Raw genomic sequence first — 14,889 nt, 5'->3', positions numbered from 1 at the left:
TCCGTCAGGCTGTTCCTAATTTACTGGAATCAAATTTTCTTTTAATTTCCCTTTTTATTAATCCTTGAGTTTAACATAGACTGTATAGAACTTTACATATAAATAGCAGGTCCCATAACTAATGGAGTAAACCTTCAGCAAAGATCCTGTTTCCTGGCCATTTTGTATTACATTCAACATTTGTGGTCATATATATATATATATATCCTTACTAGATAGTACTTTATACCTTTAGCAGAGTAGTAGAATTAAATACTTTAATATTCAGTGTCTAGCATTATCCAGTCTATTGTACCCAATATACCCCCACTGAATCTGGTGGCCACGAGATGCAGCACTGCTTCCTCTTTAATTTCAAACTTTGAAACTGCAATTCCTACTATAATTTTGTGGAATATGTAGGAACATGCACTTGTGGACTATCTGAGGGGTAAAGGAGTGGTGGCTATGTATGCCAGATGTTCCAATTAAATCTTTACTCTCTTTACTAGCTTTCTTCCCTTTATAGCTGACGAGATTGATGCCTAAATGGATCTGTCCTTTCTCCATGTCTCTCTGTCTTATTAGTAAAACATATTGCGCTGAAGAGTACCAAGCATATTATATTACTGTTTCTACTGTCCTTGGGTAGATTGTACATAGTCCTGCCTAATCCCTTTCTACAGGGGCCCAGTGTACAGAAAGCGGTTGTTCACCTTTGAGTTAACTGTAGAGAGTGTGTTATACTGAGACAATTTGCAATTGGTTATTATTATTTGTGGTTTTTGAGATATTTAGCTTTTTATTCAGCAGCTCTCCAGTTTGCAATTCCAGCAACCTAGTTGCTAGGGTCCAAAGAGATTGGAATATGAATAATAAATTATTCAAATACAAAGATGAGCAATAAATAACAATAAATGTGTAGCCTTATAGAGCATTTGTTTTATAGATGGGTTCAGTGACGCCCACTTGAAAGCTGGAAAGAGTCAGAAAAAGGAGTCAAATAATTCACAAACTTTTAAAAATAAACGATAAAGATCATTTAAATATTGCTCAGAATTGGCCATTTTGTAACATACTAAAATTTAACTTAAAGCTAAACACCAATTTAAACTTACTTAGATTTAAACTTTCCAATCTGAATATGCAAATGCGCTTAGACAGTCATTTTCATCCCTCTGTGAATCAGTTTCTAATTGATTTTAATTTAGTGCCTAAAATGAGCATGAATTATTATCTTATTATTCCAGCTAATTCTCAGCAAGGATACTTTGCACAGAGCTGAATCCCCTTTGCTTTTCTACAGATCAAAAAAGTACTATCGGCATTAATATGGCCTTATCCACCCATCTGCTTCAGCTCTCTGATAGAGTGGATTCCGCAGGGGGTAATGAAGTGATGAAGAACTGAGACATTCATTTGATAGTGGAACTAAATGAATTGGGCTTATCTCTGCATGAGAACTTTGATGTTTAGCATTGTGCTGTGCCATAATTCTAATCCATTACTGCCGTGTAACGGGGAAGAGTTGAGGATGATGCTCTCACACTGTTCACTGGCAATTATTGACCCTTCTAATAAACTCTTCAGCTGGGGAACCCAAGATGCACCCGCGCTACTCCTACACAGCTTTCTCTGCAATTTGTAAAAAAAACAATGGATGATTATAATGATTCTGGCACCAAATAAGAGAAAAGTTTTATTACTTTAATGAATTTGAGTTACAGAACTACAGGGAAGATGATATGGGTGGGTTGCAATGCTTTTACAATTTCATCATTTACTTCTGTGAATTACACCATTAGGTCTTAGCTGCACCTGTGGCAATGCTGCTGGTAGAGTCCTGCAGCGGGTCAGGTACCTGCATGTTACCCACAAAAAAAGCGGGTACCCTGAGGAACGTGGGTAGGATTTTCAGGTGCAGGTGTGTTATGGGTCAGGTTGCGGCTCTCTTCTAAATTTCTTATCTTATGTTATATTGTCTATATTTTACGCCTTTTAAAATTTTACAAAGCTTGTTTCTGTCCCCGCCCACTTTTGATGATGTCACATCCAGTTTGCAGCAGCAGTTACGGGTCCGAGTTTGGTTGCGGATCAAAGTGGGTAAATATGTGGGTTACGGTTCGGGCTGCGGGGTCGGGTCCGGGTCTTAGAAATTGGTTCCGCGCAGGACTAAATAGCTGGCCACCTTCCTTTTGATTAAAGGACTAGTCAACCTCAAAATTAAAATGTGCCTAATAAAAGAAAACATAATTGTAACCAATTTTCTAGTATATGTACATTAAAAATGTTCAGTGCTTTTAAAGTTATTTTGCAAAAACATTTTGCTATTGAAAAGCAGAATTTGCTTAACTCCTGGTTGTTACTTTTTAAACAATGTTGCAAAAGTCTTGGTTAACCAGCAAAGACAGGTCTGTCAATCAGCTGCCTTGTCTTACATTGTATCAACAGTCTTCCCATCGGGGCAGAGAATAGAATGGGACAGACAAACACTGCTTTCAATAGCAATACATATACAAATAACTTCAAAAAACAGACAATTTGTAATGAATGTATATTGCAAAGTTGCTTAGAATTATGTTTTCTTTTATTAAATGTAAAATTTTCATTTTAGGGTGAATTGCCCTTTAAAAATTCAGTCTACAGTCTAATAAAATCCAGTGTGACATTTAGAGTGCAGAACAGTTAGGTTCAGGGCAGCCCTGTACTGAAGGGAGAACAAAAAATCCCAAAAATAATATGGCTAGCAAAACTGTATTTTTTTATATGTAGTTTACTGTACCAATTCTGAGGTTCAGCAGTGCTATAGCAGTAATGAGCTGGGCCTTCCTGGATCTAATTAGTTCATCTTTTGAGACAGTCACACGACACATGCTTAGTGTTGAGAAGCTAAGCTTAGTCATTGGAAACCGTCAAGTGGAAAATGACGTTTATCTGTCACACAAGCTGATGCTACAGGGCTGAGTATAAAATTATAATGCAGAATGGAATATATAAAGGTATTGGATCTTTTATCTGGAAACCCATTATCCAGAAAGCTCTGAATTATGCGAAGGCCATCTCCCATAGACTAATTCACATTTTTACAAATGATTTCCTTGTTCTATGTAATAATAAAGCAGTACCTTGTACTTGATCCTAAGATGTATTTGATCCTGTTTGGAGGCAAAGCCTATTCGGTTTCTTTCATATTTAAATTATTTTTTTAGCAGACAAGTATGGAGATTCAAATTAGGGAAAGACCCCTTATGTGGAAAAACCCAGGTCCAAAGCATTCAGAATAACAGGCCCAGTACCCATACTGTATATTATGAGTCAGTGCCCTGACAATAGGGTGTCTCCATTGATAAAGGGCTGTACTCGCCTTTACCCAGTAAAAAATCACAAAACATAATATGGGTAATTTACAAAGACCCGAAGCAGTAATGCAGAGAGCACATCTGCCTGGGGTCTGACTGTGCTTTGCATCTAATGGTAGATATGAAACTGCAGCACTGTCATAGGGCAGTTAAAGGGGTTATTCACCTTTGCTTTAACTTTTAGTGTAATGCAAAGAGTAATATTCTAAGACAATTTGCAATTGGTTTTCATTTTTTATTACTTGTAGTTTTTGAGTTAGTTAACTTTTTATATAGCAGCTGTTCAGTCTCCATTGTAAATAATCTGGTAGCTAGGGTCCAAATTTCCCTAGCAACCATGCATTGATTTGAATAAGAAACTGAAATGTGAATAGAAGAGGACCTTACTAGAAATATGAGAAATAAAAATTAGCAATAACAATACATTTGTATCCTTACAAAGCATTTGCTTTATAGATGTGGTCAGCGACGCCCATTTGAAAGTTGGAAAGAGTAAGAGAAAGGGCAAATAATTACAAAACTTTAAAAAATAAATAATGAAAACCAATGGAAAAGTTGCTTAGAATTGGTCATTCTATTACATACTAAAAGTTTACTTATAGGTGGACCACCCCTTTAAGTACAGGGCCCCGTTGCAGCCTGTGCTTGCTTCCACATTACCCTTTACTGTTACATTTACTATGCTGTTACTTTGCTGTGTCAGTTGAAACAGTAAAAGTGAAAGATTAAAAGCTAAGCCGATGGAGGGGAAACTAAATTTATGAAATTTATAAAAAATCCCACCCTCTAATGTTATAAAAAAAATACTGTAATGGGGAAGTAAACAAAAGAAATGAAAGAAAACGTGTAGTTCCCCTCCGAGAACTTTGAAGAATTCAAATGATTCTAGCAGTTTTATAATGTAAAGCAGTACCTACAGCTTAGAAGGCTGTAAATATTAGGTTCATTTTACACCATTTTTTACTTTTTTGTGGTGGACAATTGAAATTAAAAAATTATAGAGGTCATAATGTTAAATAGCTGCACAACTAACAGAATGAATAAAATGAACATATAACGGACATAATGCACTGTGGTGCGTCTTTGCCCATTAAAGCAGCCCATAGCAGTCTGTCAGAAATTGTCTCTCCGCACTGTGCCAATGGAGTGGAATTACTAAATAGCTGCTATTGATTACTTCCGTGTAGTGAATGTGCAGAAAATTGGGTTAAATCTCATTGTTCGACAGCTGCAGAGGTATCATGCTACTGTCTCGTGAGAAATTCCATGGTTTGTTGATATTTGGTAAAGGTGTAAATGGGGGCGTTGCCATCCTTACACATTCCATTTTTATTATTTCAGCAAAATATAAAGTTGATGATTCACTGATATTTACCTTGTACTCTGAATTGGCATACAGTATAATATGCCATAGAAATGCACCTTGAACTATATAAGAGATTTCAGGAGCATTCTGCATAGGAAACCAATCGGGGAATGTAATAAAAGTTTCAGAGAAAGGAAAACCATTTGCACAAATAAGAATAAAAATTAGCATTTCATAATGTAATATCCATCCCTAAACTGTAAATTCATTGTGAATTTTAATTGCGCATTACACACTTTTAAGATGTGCTTGAAGGTGTCGTCATCTTTTGGAGCAAACATAACATCTTTTTCAGTTACAAGTTTTATTATATTTACTGGGCACTGGTGCTAACTATAAAATTTGCAAATCTCTGTCAGAAGTGGTCGCTGAACAGGTTCCAGGTTAGCAAAAACTATATTAAATTTGTGTAAAGGAAAATTTGTTTGCGCAAAGGCAAAAATTTTCACGTTGCGAAGATTTTTCCCATTACCGACTTATATTACATTCCACCAAAAGAGTCTGTATGATCCTTCTGGAATGCACTATATACTTTTGTGCATACCAGGGCTAGATTGTCTTTACAGAAAGGCTCATTTTGACTTGTCTCTAGACCTTTATCTTGTGCTCTTTATAGTGCTCCCTTCACAAAAGCACCCTTTAAGTTTAATAACAGGCTTATAACCTAACCACTGTGTCTCTGCTTGCACATGCCAAAGAATGATTAACAATGCTTACGTTAGTAAAAAAAAATTCAGTACAGGTATGGGACCTGTTATCCAGAATGCTCAGGACCTTGCGTTTTGTGGATAATGGATATTTCCATAATTGGAATCTTTTTTTTTTTTTTTTTGTAATGTTTCCTCCTGAGGCAACTTCAGGTGACTTTAAAAACGAAGCGCTCTGAGTGCCATCCCACCGGCAATTTAGATTCTAGCAGGCGGGAAGGCAGTTGGGAGAGATTAGTCGAGGGATTTGTCACCGGGCGACTAAATCTCCCTGAATCTCCACATGTGTCTCTGCCCTAAATGGACAGAGCTTTGTCTTTTACTCCCACTTAAAAACATACATTATTTCCTGTCAGGTGATCAATGACCTCACAGAACAGAAGGTAAAAGATGCAGAGTGGAAATACTGATTCATATGTATATGCCAATTTGCTTAGCTTTTTTAGTCACTTGTTCATTTCTAAATGAGTTGGTTGGGGGCAGATTTACATATTGTCGAATATCGAGGGTTAATTAACCCTCGATATTTGACTGCCGAATGTAAATCCTTCGAATATCGAAGTCGAAGGATTTACCTCAAATAGTTTGATCGAACAATTAATTCCTTCGAAACGTTCGATTCGAGGGATTTTAATCCATCGATCGAACGATTTTTCTTCGACCTAAAAATTGTTAGAAAGCCTATGGGGACCTTCCCCATAGGCTAACATTGCACCTTGGTAGGTTTTAGGTGGCGAACTAGGGGGTAGAAGTTGTTTTTTTAAAGAGACAGTACTTAGATTATCGAATGGTCGAATATTCTAACGATTTTTAGTTCGAATCGTTCGATTCAAAGTTGTAGTCGAAGGTCGAAGTAGCCCATTCGATGGTCGAAGTAGTCAAAAAAAACATTCGAAATTCAAAGTTTTTTTATTCTATTCCTTCACTTGAACTAAGTAAATGGGCCCCTAAGTGTTCATTCAGAATATAAAGTTCTCCTTTAAATCACTGATGGTGTTCTTTGTGTGTTGTAGTGTGCGGATGTAGTTTGCAGGTACCATTTTGCTACTTGTATTTCTTGGTTTTTCTCCCTCTTACACATCTGATTATGTGCAGCGAGCCAGTTAGTTAAGATGTTTCAGTTGCTGACAGTAAGACAGTACGCCGATAAGCAGAAGCTCTGTGTGTTCTTTCACAATTATTTTCCCCAACAATTAGCTCCGTGCTAAGCTGACACTTTTCCTCGTTCTTGCTTTGTGTACCACTGCCTCCTCTTCCATTAAATTCCAGACATTTAATATTTTCTTTCAAGCAACTGCCGCCATTCAGCCGTCAAACAGTGTGAACATTATGTAGCTGTCAAGATGCCTGGGGATTACCCAGCATGCACCGCCTGTGAGAAAGTGACACCATGGAGGCCTGCTTTTGAGATGTTTATTTTCAGAGTAAGCTGACAGGCATGAAGCCGCGATCCCAGAGTGGCCATCTCATTTAATTAAAGGGCTCTTTTTATTTCAGGTTTTTTCCCACTGTTTTTATATATCGGAAAGACTGAAAAAGCTGAGCGCTCCACAAAAAAGAAAATGTGTATTTTGTTTTGATAAGCCAGACACTTTAGTTAGTGAAAAGATGCTGAGCATAATTAATATTTCAGTGGAAATTAGTTGCAAAGAAATCAGAGCCAGCGCTGGGATTTTATATAACATGATGTGTCAGAGGCTTAGCATGTGCATTTGTACATAATGTAACCCAATGCCAGCAAGGCTCCCTGCTCCTCCTGTACATATCTGTATTCATTATATTACATGTCTGTGTGTGCCTGCCAGGCATTGTACAGTACCAAAGAACGTTCTTTCTCTCTCTCCAGTTGATCTTACTTTCTCCATTACTCATTCTTCAAGGTTACAGTATTAGATTGGCATTCTGGGTTTAAAAAGGGATGTTTTCATATACTGTAGTTATACTTTTTGTTTTTTCTCCCCCGTTTTGCGTGAAATACTTTCTTTGTCTTTTTTTTAAGGTACCAGTGACCCTTATGTCAAGTTTAAACTCAAAAAGAAGACCTTGTACAAAAGCAAAGTGATCTACAAGAATCTAAATCCGGTTTGGGATGAGACTTTTGTGTTGCCAATCCAGAGCCTTGACCAAAAACTACACATAAAGGTTAATATAAGTGCTGAAGGACATCCTTGTATGAAGATGTTCTCTGCTAATGAAGTGTTTCTGTATCATATCTTGAAGGTCTCTATGGCATCATAAATATGGACAGTCTATACAATGTGGCTTGTAAACTGAGATATTGTTGTCATTAATCATTGACAAACTTTATTCCATTCTATGCAGGTTTATGACCGAGACTTGACAACAGACGATTTTATGGGATCTGCTTTTCTAGAACTTCAAGACCTTGAACTTAACAAGTATGATCAAATGATTTCCACCAAAGCTTCCCCCCTTAAAAGCTGTGCATGTACTTACAGTAGATTGTGGCATTGTATGAGCAGTATTGCCTTTGTGCTGTGCCACAGAGTTGTACATACAACAATAGTATCTGTTGTTCATAAGGTACAACTTAAAACTGTTCACTCATTCATTAAATTGGTCCATTACTTTATCTACATTCTGCTGTGGGAGGAAGGGTTCTCGCATCTCTACCATCTCTGTGCTTGTCTGTTTTACCAAACCAGTAATAACTCCCCAGTGACGGGTTGCTATGGATTACTAGAAATGTGCTCCTATCACACCACCCCCTTATTTTTATTCTGCTTCTGAGCATTACTGATTGGCCCTGGGACCCTTGTGAGTCCTTGGAGTTCTTGGGACCCAGAGCATTTAATGTGCCCTGTGTATCTTCTAGCTTTAGCTATAGCTTGGGTATGTCCTGAAATGGAAAGTTGCCATTTAAGTGCAGAGGTATAGACAAGTTTCAGGGTGGAAGGAAGGGTAACTCCTTCAACACAGCTGATCTTGCCACATTGTAGGTTTTGTCATATTGTTCCACAGATTATTTTCTTCCTTCCTAATATAGAACTACAGAAAAAATATTCGATCTAGAAGATCCAAATAGCTTGGAGGAAGACATGGGCATAATCTTGGCAGATGTTATCCTTTCTATCAGGAGGAGAGACCCCAAAGACACTGTGAGTGCCTCTTAGTTAACTGTCAGTGATAGTTTTAGATCAGATTCTCTAAGCTGCCATTCCGTTTCCTCAATTAGGATCAATTTGGGTCAACTTGATGTACAAACTAGCTGGAAATGATTCATAGAACACTCTACTTGATGTGAATTTCTGTGATCTGTTCACAATCAAGGTTTTTACTAATCTGTTTCAGTAAATCAGAAATTGCTGTTTGGTGGTTTTATTGCAGTCAGGTGGTTCTGTGTAATCATAGATCACTGGAAGAAACCCATCCTCTTAGTCGCATGAACTCCACAATATTCATTTTATTAGTGCTATTCTATGCATCTGTTTTATTGTTCTGTAGCTCAATTTACTGAATGTTATACAAGTGCAAGGTTAGGGCATGCACATCAAATCTCATGTTGTATCTGTATTATTTATTATTATTTACTTGGTTTAAAATTGTAATGTGTATTTCTCATTATTTTATCATCTTTGTACAGGGACGATCCTCACGAAGGAGACTTGGTGCATCTAAGGTAAATTGTCTGTCTTATTTATGCACTTGTTATGTGCTGTAATGCCACTGCACTTTTGACACGTGATGGGACAATGACTTGTGATACTGCATGTACAAAGACTGGATTTTATTAAAGAGATAATGTCATAGAAAGAAGTATATGGAGCCTTTTTGCAGACTAGTGGCCATTCAATTTATTTGGTATAGCTACTGTACATCTAGCCCTTAGGCCTCCAGCTGGACAGTTCTACACTAAAGTACAGAGTGCTCCTGATCATCTGGTGTTTGAGAAGAAAAATAAATCTGTCATCTAGTGACAAACATTCATATCTGCAAAGAATGTGTGTATGTACGCTAGGAATAGATACTTGGAACAGGGACCTGCACTAAACAGGACTAAAATACTGGACTGGATTCAATAAATAATTTTTTTTTGTAAATTTAGTAATTTGTTCAAGATTGGGCTGCATCCCAACTAATATTTAGATGATTCCATAATATTCATCTGAATCTGAATTGTTAATTCCGGCTGACTTTAATTTGCTAAAACTATGAAAGTGACAAATCTTTGTTAAAGCACATTCAATATTGTAGGGAGTGGTCTTACATTTTAACACAAAAAATTGATTATTGACCAAATGCAGAAATGATGACTCTTTATAATGATGAATCTTTGATAATAAGTACCCCAACAGTGCATGTTCCTTTATATAAATAAAATATAAATTAGCTTACAGTTCTCCTTTTGGTTCTGGTACTGCTTGGTTCACTGTTGTAAAACTATATGAAGTCACTTTCCTGTATATTAAAACTGAGATGCAGAAAAAATATCAACCATTGTTTCCTCAGCCTGCTCTCTAGGGTCCAAATTAAACAAAAAGCCTGTCTATTCATATTGCTGCCTGTCTTGTTCCTCTTGCATCCTGAAAGCTGTTAATAACCAAGATATGGCCACACATCATGCTGGCAGATCATTTAGTTCCCAAGGCTCTGGCTAGCATCTTTCCATCCCACTAATAAAATCTAAGGGAGTCCCAGGGATTGACATTGGGTAAGGAAAGGAGAGAAGGCATTTTCTGCAACAGTCAATATACTGCTAAGCCGTTTACATTTACTTTTTTATCATGTAATTAATATATTGGCATAGATTATCTCTTGCACAATGATTTATGTGCATATTTACACTTTTCATAACATTCAGAGCAGTTATTAATACTCTCATGACTTTATTTCATCCACAAACTAAGTGCCCCCTCTCTGCAAAAAGGGTTCAATGTTACCATGCCATAACTCATGAGTGAAACATCTCTCAGAGATGGGAGTACAGTTATTTTAAGATAAGCATGACAGTGAATGAACCACTGCTGCTCAGCAACAGTTGCAGGACTATAGATATAGCATCCCTCCTACAGATATATATTAGTAATTATTCACAAAAATGTTATATTTTAAAAAGATGATGGCCCTCACCGTTCCATGACCTGATGGGGCTTCTAATCAAATTGTTAACAAGCATAACTTTAAGCCAGTCTGCCAGCAGAGGGGAGTAAAGCTCAGTTTCTGCCAACTGGAACTCATAGCTCTTCCCTGCAGTGTTGTGTTCACAGTATGAGAATGTTTGGTGCTTTAGCTCAGTATGGAATTTCCCATAATGCTGTATAAAAACCTAAGAAGCAGTTGTATGCTCTAGTTTATTGATTCTACTACTGCACTAAAACAGCAGTAGATCAATAAGCATCTTTAGTTAGGAAACCCTGGTCTGTAGAAGACTGCCGGCAGTTAGGAAAACAGCGAGCGTAAACATTTGAGCGTGGGGAATACTGGTTTGTAGCAAAGAGAAGAGAGAGGCCTTGGCCGTACACTTGGAGAAATTTTTATATAGATAAGTTTAAGACATCACTGATGACATTACAGAACATAGAATATCTATCTATCATCTATCTATCTATCTATCTATCTATTTATCTATCTATCTATCTATCCAGTGTATGTGTGTGTATATATATATATATATATATATATATATATATATATATATATATATATATATATATATATATATATATCAGTTTTTTCTTTACCCATTTATGCATTTCTCCTACCCCTTCCTTTCTCTGATCCTTTTTGGGATTGCTTTATAAACAGATTACAATATGTGTTTTAATTATCATACTGTATTTGTCTGTATCTATAATGCTTATACAAGCTGTATGCCGTAAAGTACCCTTTAACTTACAGAAACCATTATTTGGTAGCACTGTGGGTCATAGTAGTCATACAGGAAAATGGAGGGCATATTTTGGCATCTCATATGTGTGTAAATTATGTTGTGCAGAAACACCCAAAATTGACCTGTGTGCCTTTGCCCTTTATCTGTAACTCAGATGAGGCATCTGTAATGCTGAATATTTAGGGTCAGGAGTTTTCAGGGTAAGTGAGCTTTAACAGATTTGGAACATCAGGTCTAAAATCTATTAAAAAATATTTAAACATAAAATATACAGCTAGGTATATATCCTGAGTTTGCCCATGATAACAGGTTTCTGGATAATAAGTCATGAGCCTGTATTAACTAAGGTGAATGATGAATGCTTCCTGCAAAGCACTGTGTAGTATTGTGGCACTAGATAAATAAAGGATAATAATAATATGGTAAGCCAGAATGATGTGTTGCTCTCTTGCTACAGCTCCCAACAAAAAGCTGTTAGGGGACTGCTATCGTTTAGTGGAGCAGCTGGCATGCCACAGGTTCAGAAACACCTGATGTACATTGCACAATTCCCTGATTTTACACAATATTTAATTTAAGGGTATCAAAAAAAAAAAACCTTTAATCAACTGGTAATTTGGGCTTCTTCTTTTATTTCTTCTAATTATTTTATTTAACATTTAATAGAAAAAATGTTAACCTACCTCTCTGATGGCTGGGAATAAAATAAGAAGAAGGAAAAGAATTATGAAAGTTATATTAAGCTATGTCTTGAGCTCTCTTGGGTAAAACTGTCCAGGAGGCTATAGTTTTGGGGAGAAAGTGGCAAAAATTGGTATCTGTTGTTTGTTTGGGTAATTACTCAACAGTTACAGAGGGGGTTAGGTTGAACATCAATTTTAACATGTCTGTGTTGAACATTTCAATATTTAAAGTATGACTGCAAACGATAAAGCCTTTGATGGGAAGTGGATATTTCCCAGGGACATAACAAGCTATAATCCAGATGTTATGGTGTAATGCAATGAGTGTCCATGGATAGACACAGAGCTCAGCCAAGTACAGCCTGCTGCAGCCCCTACCCCTCTACTCCCGTGCTGTTCTGCCATATGGAAGTCATCTTCAGTCCCCTTTTAATAGTTAGATTTGGATTCCGTTTTAACAAGACTCGTACAGCTAAGTGAGGCTGCTTTATAGACAACTTAGATAGAAGCAATTCCAAGATAAACATTCTGCCTGAAATTAGGACATACCAAACTGCAGCATTATTTTAGGGTATATTTCATGGAAATGCTGCCATTTTAATTCGGCAGCTGCCAGACTGCACAATGTGTCTTTGATCCCTAGTGGACAACACTCCCAATCATATAAAATAGATGGAGGAGTGCTGGTTTATAGAAAAGAAATATGCACTGACTGAAAGCAGATTTATGGTAGTAGAAATAAGTCAAGTTTCAGGCCAAGTAGCAAAAATAAGATCTACGTTTTCCCATCCTTCTTTGGCTTGAAAACTCACCATAGCAGAAGTAGCTAAGCAGATCACTTGAAATGTGATATGAATTTCCAGCCACATTTCTACACTTGCAAATAGTGACAAAATGACAACAATGTATTCTAAAAATAATCTTTCTTATTAACACCATTAGTTAGAACTCAAAAAAGTGGTACCAAACTGCTTCTAAATCAGAGTGCATTATATGGTGGTATTGATCTTTTAGCCAAGTAGCTAGAGCTGCATGAATACTTCACATTGAATTCCTTTTCATTATTATGGTAGACATCGTGACTGAGAGCAGGACATGGCAATGTCCATTTTTAGCAAACAAATATGGCAGCTTTAGAACTTTTCCTGCCTCAGTAAAAGTGTTAATATCATTCTAGCAAATGTATCTTGCATAAGGGGTGCAACTGGGTGCTATGCCTATGCTTGGACTGGGAGCACTGTAAAAATATGTAGTGTTGTAGAAAGGCAAACCATTGGTAAACTTTGTGTACTCTAGAAGCTATTTCCATTGCTGAATCAAGTTCTGGACTAATACGACTGAGGTTGAAATAAACATGATGTGATGGGAAAGGGAATGTCAGAAAAGTGGGGCACAATATCTATCAGCCACTCTGTATCAAAAAGCATAGTGTAGAAAGGCGAATATATTGGCGGATTCTCTCAAGATCTGAGCTCTAAAGATTTATGTATACTATAGTGGATTTATAAATAGTGAAAAAGCCCAACATTGAAAGCCATTAGGAGAGTGATGTGGGTGGAAAGTAGGTAGTAATCATGTCAAATAATGTTGTTGAAGTCTGCTTTTTGTAGCATTGGTGCAAGCTGCTTACCCTACTGCCAAGGGAAGTGGATACTTTAGAAAGAAGTGTGTTGCAGCACTCTGAAATGCTGGAAAACTGTTTATTTGTGTCAAAAACTAGGCAGCATTTGGGCTCCTGCCCTTTCTCAAGCCTGTAGGTAGTAATCATATTCATTCTTCCCAGACAGAAGCAGTATGGCTGACAGAAAGGATTAAACTGAAATTTCCAAGTTTATTTACAAGCATTTTTGGTTGTGGTTTTCTTTGCCTTTAGTAGTTACAATAAACACCATTCCATAAGATTCACGCTGAGCAACATTCTTTGCTGTATGGCAATGCTTCTATCTTAGGAAACTCTTCCTTCCATATTAGTTCAGGCATGTTCATATTACTAGATGTTGTCTAGATAGCCATAGCCATGTCTTTTCACCTCTGAAATGCTCTCATTATCTGTGGGAATACAATTTGTTTTCTCCTTTAGTAGTCATAATATCTAACTAAATGATAACGATTGGTTTTACAGGCGACCTCCTTGCAAGGTGTGCAGTTATCAGAATCCCTTCTGAAGAATCAACTGTGGAATGGAACAGTGAGCATTACTTTGCTGGAAGGGCGAAACCTTTCCGAAGGGCTCACATTAGATTCTTTTGTGAGGTTTAAGCTTGGAGACCAAAAGTACAGAAGCAAGGTACACAGTTTACATTGATCTGCTCAGTATTCAGCTGAACCATTTTGCTGCTGGGGATGACTGGAGCTTGTGTGGCCACCCATTGTCCTTTGATGCGGGACGCTGATTAACAGATGATTATAAATGAGTGCTACAGTACTTTTAATAATAGCATCAACCAACTTATGCTGTACATACATGGCCAGATCTGTCAAGGTCTCCAAGGTGGTTTGCCAGATTTGGATGATACAATTTGCTGACCTCCAGGACTGTGATCAGATCACACAGGTTACTACACTGCATTTATGGCAAGTTGCAGTCTACACTTGACATTCTATATTGATATCTGACCATGCCCTGATCAGATATACAGTAGTTTGGGGAAACTGGTGATTTTGCCCAACATGCAAGGCTGCCAGCATAGACAGGGAATGGTTGAGATGGCCATGCATGGCCTGCTTTACTTTAATTATAAAAAGGTTTTTGTCTTGTGGGTAAGTAGAGACGCACCCTGTTTATGAGCAGGAAGATACTAAAACCATTGAATTTTTAAACAGAGTATCACTTTGTAGGTGTCTGTGCATTCCCTTTAAATCTGTCAGTTTTAGTTTTTAAAGAATATATCCATTCTCCCTTGCTCGCTTTGCAGAAAATGTTATGACGTTGCAGATTTCCTGT

At 37.2% G+C, this 14,889-nt stretch overlaps 1 protein-coding gene across 2 annotated transcripts in view; it reads left to right on the top strand.

The window, feature by feature from the left end:
* mctp2.S (multiple C2 domains, transmembrane 2 S homeolog) overlaps positions 1-14,889 on the top strand; it is an 86,462-nt gene that overhangs the window by 35,554 nt on the left and 36,019 nt on the right. For both annotated transcript variants that reach the window (XM_018255298.2, XM_018255297.2), the window contains exons 5-9: positions 7,411-7,553; positions 7,734-7,810; positions 8,419-8,530; positions 9,016-9,051; positions 14,068-14,232. In XM_018255298.2, coding sequence (XP_018110787.1) covers positions 7,411-7,553; positions 7,734-7,810; positions 8,419-8,530; positions 9,016-9,051; positions 14,068-14,232 — 533 coding nt within the window. The remainder of the gene's footprint in view (positions 1-7,410; positions 7,554-7,733; positions 7,811-8,418; positions 8,531-9,015; positions 9,052-14,067; positions 14,233-14,889) is intronic.

Source organism: Xenopus laevis, chromosome 3S (genome assembly GCF_017654675.1).
Source record: "Xenopus laevis strain J_2021 chromosome 3S, Xenopus_laevis_v10.1, whole genome shotgun sequence".
Classification (NCBI taxonomy): Eukaryota; Metazoa; Chordata; class Amphibia; order Anura; family Pipidae; genus Xenopus; species Xenopus laevis.
This window is presented reverse-complemented; position numbering and strand designations above follow the sequence as displayed.